The 8,180-nt window shown below is 52.7% G+C and overlaps 1 protein-coding gene and 1 long non-coding RNA gene across 2 annotated transcripts; one reads left to right on the forward strand and one right to left on the reverse strand.

The window, feature by feature from the left end:
• Positions 1–103: 103 nt before the first annotated feature.
• Positions 104–4,123, reverse strand: LOC141919840 (uncharacterized). Its single transcript, XR_012622125.1, has 2 exons — positions 4,012–4,123; positions 104–572 (listed from the first exon to the last, which is right to left on the reverse strand). It is a non-coding gene; the product is annotated as an uncharacterized LOC141919840 (long non-coding RNA).
• LOC141919999 (uncharacterized) lies at positions 1,201–3,314 on the forward strand. The gene is made up of 3 exons (XM_074816686.1): positions 1,201–1,268; positions 1,668–2,601; positions 2,935–3,314. Exons 1-3 carry the CDS (start codon positions 1,201–1,203, stop codon positions 2,971–2,973), a joined length of 1,041 nt encoding a protein of 346 aa, XP_074672787.1. The 3' UTR covers positions 2,974–3,314.
• Positions 4,124–8,180: the final 4,057 nt, after the last annotated feature.

The raw sequence follows: 8,180 nt of genomic DNA on the forward strand, positions 1-8,180 counted from the left end.
ATAGGTTCAGCACAGTCTTTTTGTTCCATTTTTGGAAAGTTAGTAGCACAATGGGGTGTCTGTGGTGAGAATTCCTGGCTGTGAACCCAGCACAAGTAAGTGCTTTGCTGGTCTGGAAGGGGCTGATGACTTAGGGGACTCAGAGCTTCGACCACAGTAGTGAATTCACACAGAAAAAATGCTCAAGCATGACAGCTCATGTGAGATTACAGTATCATGTAAAAAGGTCACAAATTAATGCAGACATAAAGAAAAAAGTAATTAATTATTCATGACCTGTTATGTTACTGTTTATCATGTGTGTTTATTAGAATGCCTATGACACGAATCGCAAGTGATGTTACGATGATGTTAAGAACTGTTTGCTTTTAAGAAAACTGACAACTAGGCAAACCAAAAATGATGACGGTATCTAGGGGCTTGTGACATTCGCCAGGGTCTTCTGGATAAGACTTGAAAAGCTGAGGCATGGATTTAGGGTATTTTCTTCTATGAAACGCCAGGGGCAGCATTTGCTGTGTATTGAGCGACGGGGACTTGTAGTGCAGCCCTGCAACCAGCTGTCTCTCGCCCTGAAAGGGATATATTAAACCACAAACACATGAGATGCTGCTTGGCAAAAAGTGAATCTTACACGTCTGAAGTTAAAATTCAAAACCCTTTGTTTTGAAAGATCGTTCTCCGAGTTCTACAAAATCTTGTAAGAGAGAGAGAACTCCTGCAGCTACCCTGGTATCTTCTGGAGCAGCACCACCGATCTCGTATTCCCACAGCAACTTTGAAAAACCCAGCCAAGACTTCATTGGAAACACCCGTGCTTATTCTCCATGAGATTCGTGTGTTAGTGTTACACAGGCGTTCTGTGACTGATCCTCTTAAACACGGCAGTGACATCTGAGCTATAAAGAATGAATAAAAGCCCTAGTGAGGCCTGAAGCAAAGGTAACATTGTCTATTATTTTACAAACATTAAAATTTCGTATTTTTTCCCAACTGTGCCAGCCCATTGTTCTCAACAGATGCATGCTACTGTTATGTATCAAATAATAACCCACTCTTCCTCAGTTGGTCAAGGTTAAACAAAAAAATCCCTTTTTCCTGTTAGCTATAACGCCTTCCTCTGAAGGTAGCACATCCACAAACCCGGCTTCCCCAGACCTTGTCCCTCAGCGAAGAGTCAAAGTTTTTGCTGGGGCAAACATGGGTCTGAATGTGCCGCAGACTCTGGCTGGTGCTCACCCAGCCAGATCCTGGAAACCCACATGGATGTTTGTTGCAACATGAGGGAGATGGGGGTCATGAAAGTGGGGGCTTTCATGTTTCCCGTATGTCCAGTGCTGCAGATCTTGTATTTTGGGGGTATTTCCAGGAATGTCATTTCGTCATTGGCATTTGAAGTATTTATGTGGGTGACCTTGGAGGGGGATAAAAGCACCTGAGAGGGTTATTGTTAGTTCCTCCTCATTCTCAGCTTAATGCTCCTGGTATGTTGTGATGAAATTTGTGTATTTTTCTGACTGTCCCCACTGCAGAACTAGATGAGACTGTTGTATTAGGGGCTGTACAGTCCCAAAAGACCTTAAAGGTTTTCCATCAGGGATGTGTCACTTCATACTTGGGGGCCATTTTTATTCCCAAAGAGGTATTTGGGAATTCGGATAATACAGCCACGGTAGCACAACAGCATATTGCTTTAATAAAGCCGACCAGCTCCCACTATTTCTGCATCCTCCTTCACAGCTCACCTACAGCAACACGCAGAACCCCACGGCTGCCAGTTGCAGCGAGCCCGGTACCAGGGGCCAGATCTCGCAGTCGGCCACCCCTGCTCTAAATAGAGGAGTCGGACAAGAGAAGCACCGAGGCCGTGGCTTTCCCGGGGAGGAACCGAAGTGCAGGGGCTCCGTGCCTTGCCCCGGGCACCCGGGAAGGTCCTGTCGGAGCCCGGCGCTCCCGCACCCCGAGCCTGACCTCGTGTCGCGCACCCGCCCGGTGCCGGAGAGCGCCCTAGAAGGCACTGCTTGTTTTTCTACCGCCTGTTCCAGAGAAATCCAGCTGGTAGAGGAGCGCAGCGCCGTGATTTATTCGAGAGCTCCCTCGTACTCGCCTGAAGGTCTCCGCTGCCGGGGGAGGAGGGGGAGCGGGAGGCTGCGCTCCTCGGCGGCGGCTCAGGCGGCGCCCGCCCGCGCCCCGGCCCGGCACCCAGGTACAGAGCGAGGGGAAAGGGGATTTCCTTGGCTTCCTCCCATGCAAATACCTCCCGGGGAGCGGCGGCGGCGGCCCGACTCCCCTCGGCGGCCGCTGGGAGGCTCCGCGCCTCGCCCCGGCCTCCCCGGCGCCGCGTCCCCGGCCGCGCTATCGGTGACACCCGCCTCCCGCCCCCGCAGCGCCCCGCTCCGCGGACCCGCTCCGCGCCGCTCCGCACCGCTCCGCACCGCAGAGGGCAACGGGCAGCTCGGGCACCCGGCGGCGGCAGCGACCGGCGGAGGCAGCGCCGATAACCCACCGGCAACCACCCACCCCAGCGGGTCGGGGATGGAATATAGAAAAACACAAAGGAAAAGTGGCTGGACTGTTCTGGGTGCAAAATGCTGGAAGTTTGTAAGTGCAACTCTCCGTTTGTAATTACTGTCTGAAGAGGGGCTGGCTTTTTTTTTTTTTTTTTCCTTTTTTTTTTTTTTTTTTTTTTCCCCCCCGTGCTTTTCTTGAAACTGTACTTGAAACTATTCAGTATCTGGGAGTATAAGGGAAAGTATGCGAGAGGAGTTCTTTGCCTGGGGTCGTAGCTTGCTGCTTTATTACTAAGGGGGGAAATCAGCACTGAAAGCAGTACGGATTTTATCCAGTGGCTGGATTAACTGAAGGCGAAGCGTGGTCTGGAAGTCCACTGACTGACATTGTTCCGGACGGGGGATCCGTCTCTCTTATTTTTAGAGGAACTACAATTTAGCGGCAGACAGTTGGACACAGTAATGAACCGAAGAGTGGCCAGCAAAGAGCGGGCGAGCGAAACGAGAAAGCACAAAGACTAAACTAACCCGAGCCGCCTCCTCCTCCTCCTCCTTCTCCTCCTCCTCCTCCTTCCCCGGCTCTTTATTTGCACATTTACTAAAGACTTTAGAAAAAAGAAAAAAAGAAAAAAAACAACAAACAAAACCCAACAAAAACCAAACCCCCCCACTCCGCCACATCTATGAGATTTTTGGTCCGCCGGGGGGGTTTCTCCGTGCCGCCGAGCACGGCAATGCCTTAAATTTCCACTTCAAGGAATAACCCCCCCGCTTCCCCGAAATAAAATAAAATCAATAAACCTGCCAAGTCTCACTCATTCCCGAGGGAGATCTCCTTCGTCCAGAGATTCATTTGGGAGGCAGCGGCTCGCTCTTTTTTTTTTTCCTGCCCTCCTCCCCCGGCGGAGCCCCCTCCGACCCCCCTCCCCGGGCGCCTTTTCCGCTCCGCGGAGCCCCTCGGCGGGGGCTGCCCGGCCCCGACCCCCGCCCCTCCCGCCCGCCCGATGCTGGCACAACCCTAGCGCCCGCCGCACGCCCCCCCGTGCCCCCCACGTCCCGTGTGTGTGGTGTGTGTGTGTCCCACCCCTCCTCCGCGATCTGTCAACCCCCCGCGGGGCCGTCACCGCCCGGGGGCCGGGTGGGGGTGGGCTGGGGGCGCGGGGCTGACCGCCCTCCGCCCCGCCGCCAGCCCCCGGGCTCGGGCTCCCGCCGCTGCCCCCGCCTTCCCCCCCCCCCCCCCCCCCCCCTCCATGCGGCAGTGAGGACCGACCCATCCGGAGGGCCAGGACCGGCAGCCAGCGATGGGCGACACGGCTCCCCCCCAGGCCGCGGGGCTGGGGGCCGGGCTGCTGGGGGGGGGCCCGGCGGCACCCCGGGTGCACAGCGCCATCGTGGAGCGGCTGCGGGCCCGCATCGCCGTCTGCCGCCAGCACCACCTCAGCTGCGAGGGGCGCTACGAGCGGGGCCGCGCCGAGAGCTCCGACCGCGAGCGGGAGAGCACCTTGCAGCTCCTCCACCTCGTGCAGCAGGGGCAGGGCGCCCGCAAGGCCGGCAAGCACCCCAAGGCGGCCGCCGCCGGCGGCTCGGCCACCCCCGCCGCCGCCGCCGCCGCGCCCCCGGACTACCACCAGCACCTCCTCAGCAACGGCGGCATCAACGGGGAGCAGCCGGCGGGGGAGCAGCGCGCCTCGGCCCTCCTGGCGGTGAGTCACAGCGCCCCCTGCCGGCGGGGAGGGGCCGCGACGCGCGGCCTGGAGGGAAACCCCCCCCCCACCTGCTCCCCTCAGGGCACCCCCCCCCCCCCCCCCACTCCCTCAGGCGAGGCGCGAAGGTGGGGTCAGCGCCGAGGCCGAGGCCCGTCCCCACCCGAGGGCGTTCCTGCGGTGGGTGGGGGGTGTCCGTGGTCACCCGGCTTGACCCGCTGCGCCTCGCACCCCCCACGAGGGTCCCTACCAGGTGCTGGGCCTGGCGGGTGTGAGGGATGGTGCGCAGGGCTGCCAGGCCGTGAGCGGGGGAGCTGAGGGACATGTCCTCCCTCGAAGGGATTTTGGGGCTGCTTGGAGTTTTTTTTAAACCAGGTTGTGGTCCTAAAAACGCGTCGCGTGCCTCCGCCATTGCCCCGCCGAGGTGGTGACAGCAAGGATCCCTGAGGAGGTGCACCGGCGGCAAACGCTGTCAGCACATCCCCAGGCAGGGGTGAAAAGTAGCGCTAAAGTATCGCCCATCTTCAAAATTGTCCCCCTGTCCCATTTTACCCTGTTCATCAGGGCTTCAGGCAGCTATTTTCACTCGAGGCAGCAGTTTGCTGCCGTGTCCCTCGAACCCGGCCAGTATTTACCCACGAGGCAGATGGGCAGTGCTGAGAAATGGGAGCCCGTGCGCGTGGTTCAGCTGCGTCCCTCAGTGACCGGCGGGCGCTCGCAGAAGCAGCGCTGTGCGGGAGAGCACAGCGACGTCCCGCAGAGCGACAGCGGCTCACGCCCGCTGCTCCCAGCACCAGCTTCACCAGAAATGGTCAGTTTGTTATTACCAGAGTGTGTTTCGCAGAGCAGAGTTACAAGAGTTTTCCAGGCATTGCTGCTTTGTAAATGATATGTTGACCTTTTTCAACTGGAAATTGCTCTGAATGTGTCAAGGAGGCGAAGCCTTGTCTCCTGTTACTTTATTACGAGCAGCCCGTGTACCACACTTTTGAAGGCTTATGCTGTGCTGCGCTGCCTTCCAACTCTTAATTCTCAGCACACATGCGAAATATTAAGAGGAGTGACTGCGTCCTGATAGGCCCGTGGCTGCTATTTGAACGGCTCAAAATAGATTGCTCCCTCCGCTCCAGGCATCAAACTTATCTTTCTTAGTGCCTGACGTATGCTAAAACGGGACCTTTGTGGTTGTTTCTCCCTTCTTGCCTGGGAGTTCGCTGCGGTGCGTGGATCGACGTTTGGGGCTGCGTTACTCAGCATCATTTGTGAGGGTGATGATGTAAGCGTTAATGCGATAACATTGTGTCCGAGGGGACTTTAGGCGCTTCGACCTGACTCAGTGTTGAGATTAAATCTCCCCATGTTCCTCGTCACAGTCAAGAAAGCCATTATCTTATTTTTCCAGTGTGTATTAATGAAATGCTTTGCACTTGTCCTATGGCGGGAAAAAAAGGCTTTTGGCTAATAATCTACATCCCAGAAAAATCCAGTTTCTGAAATCAGGGAACAGGCCTGTGTAGGGTTTTTCTTGTTTTCGGGGGTTTTTTTACTAGTTGCTACTATTATTATGAAATAGCTGGAAGCAGCTGTTTGAAAGTGCTAAATGAAACAACTCCAAAGAAAATATTGAAAGATTTTAATCTTTTAAATGCAGAGAGGTTGTCCTTGTTTCTGAAATACCACTAATGACTGTTAACCTGCTCTTTGCTGGAGAATGCCGTGCACAGCCCTCGCTCCACGTTGCATGTTGCGTTACCTCCCAGATAACTCTGCACATATGTGTCTTGGACAAGGGAAAGGTCTGACAAAGTTCCCCTCGTGTTTGCATGCTAGCGTTCGGTAATCCTGCTGACAAGGTACGTGACTTCACTGAGCATGGTGTTTGGGTCCCTGAACCATGGTTTGACGCTGGAGAAATGCTGGCTCATGAAGCGGTATTGTAATGGTATCACTGCACATCGCTGATCCTCCCACTCTGTGCTTGACACAGACATTCCTCATTTGCTGCTCTGGTAGGACAGCCTAATTAAGGAACAGAGAAAGGCATAGGTTCAGAGTCACGTCTCTGTGTCGTGGAGGCACATGTTCCCCTTACCAAGAGCTCCTTAGAACATTGTTGCAAATATTAAAAAGGAAAAGCAAACCACATGGTGTCTGAGTGGGATGAATTCAAGTGGCTGAGGGTCATAGACCAGGTAGCACATCATTGTGCTCCTGTTCATGAAAATTCAGAGGGCAGGGATGGGCAGGCAAATAATGGGGTCTTGCTTTCTCTCCAGCTGTAGCTGGAGGAGGAATTTGCTCCACCAGTTATTCCAAAGCTGCTTGAAGGACAAGGCTAAGGACAGACCAAGCCTGTTGTCCTGTGCATTATAAATAGATGGGGAAGAGAACGATCTCTAAGGAGAATTCATCCTCTGTGGGGTGTTTCCCAAGAGGAAATCTAGTGAAAGCCTTATATGCACTATTCCTCTAATTCCAGGCTTTTTGCTCACAGCAGACAGCAGATCTGAGGTGTGCAGGGTCCTGGAACAAGGCGCAGCTCTGAGCTTCAGTTGTGGCCGGTACTGCTCTGGCACAGGGAAGCACAGGACAGGAGCGTTTGTGTGAGTCTCACACTGAGCGTGTGAGATTGGACGCATCTCTGACTCCACGGGGTGACTGTAAAGCTCTGCCTGCCTTGCTGTAGATTCACCAGTTAAAAAAAAAACTCCACACAGATAAGCGCAAAGGTGGTCATAACTCTCTTTGGGGAGTTCTGGCTATCAGGATGCTCTTCGTCTGCAAAACCAAGATTGTCCCCACACTTCCTCTCCTGAAAATAGCTGGGTTGTTTCCTTTGCTTTGCAGGTCCCACTGCTCTTGTTACAAGTGTGCCTGCCATGTTTAGTGGCATTGGATGGGTCGTTTACACAGTTAGACTCAAGAGTAAATATTTGACACTCGATAACATTTGAAATGACATCCACTTGAACATATCAAAGAACTTGAAGTGATTATCTGACATTGTTATTTGATATTTGATTTGTTATTTGATATCCTTTCCCAGTGGACAGTTTAAAACTGGCAGAAATGAGAGTTTTTTGTGGGGTTTGGTTTGGGCTTAATTTGGCAGTGTTACTTTGATTTCTGAGAAAGAATCTTTGGCAGCAGCATTTGCTAATTGGAGAGTGGACACCAGATTTTTTTAGCTGGACCAATGGATGTGGGTGCATGTGAAGAAGAAATTTATTCTTCAGGTCACGGCTAGGAAGGCTTTTGTACTTTCTCCCTCCCTGCATTTCTCAAGAGCTGACATTTGTTTATTTATATGGCGGTGTTACTTTTCATGGTGCAGAGTGGAACAGATAAAATATTCTGTCTTTCTTTTATCCATACATCTATATGTTTGTATATGCCCTCCAGCACTTAGCTGTTTATATTATTTATGTTATATATAAACAGTTAGCTGTGGAGGGCATTCCTCAGTGGCTTAAGCATTGAACTGGTAATACCAAAGTTCCTGCACTGCAGTTTCAAATCTGCAGCAGCCGATTCATGCCTCCATTCTTCTGACATAGTCTGAGCACTGTTCATTTTGCTCTGTGCAAGCCGGGAAGTCTGTTTTGCAGTCATTATTGTATTATTCTGGTCAGGTTCTTTCATTGCAGCCATCACACCAGTGGCTCTGAGTGTGTTCAGTGATGTTTGTCATCAGTCACAGGTGACTTGTTCTACTTTCACCCATCTCGAAGTTGTGCTGGATTTATCATTATAAGGATTCAATTAAAATATTAATTAAATATATTAATATTTTCTGTACTCAGAAGAGTGACTGTGAAGGTGTCCTGCTCCCTGGATGAGGTCCGCATGCAGGTGAAAAAGGAAAGGGAAAACAGTCCCATAAAGATGATGTAGCCAAGGAAGAGGGGAATGGGTTAATTTCTCCTACTCCCCTAAATTCTCATCAACAGCAGCACAAATCTGGAAG

The sequence above is a fragment of the Strix aluco genome, chromosome 2 (genome assembly GCF_031877795.1).
Source record: "Strix aluco isolate bStrAlu1 chromosome 2, bStrAlu1.hap1, whole genome shotgun sequence".
Lineage (NCBI taxonomy): Eukaryota > Metazoa > Chordata > Aves > Strigiformes > Strigidae > Strix > Strix aluco.

What these genes read in the sequence shown, in the direction of transcription:
- LOC141919999 (XM_074816686.1), top strand. Translation starts at nt 1,201, where the DNA reads ATGGGTCTGAATGTGCCGCAGACTCTGGCTGGTGCTCACCCAGCCAGA. An exon ending in TCCTGGAAACCCACATGGAT is followed by an intron (nt 1,269 to 1,667) that starts GTTTGTTGCAAC and finishes CGGATAATACAG; the next exon opens with CCACGGTAGCACAACAGCAT. An exon ending in GTGCAAAATGCTGGAAGTTT is followed by an intron (nt 2,602 to 2,934) that starts GTAAGTGCAACT and finishes TCTTATTTTTAG; the next exon opens with AGGAACTACAATTTAGCGGC.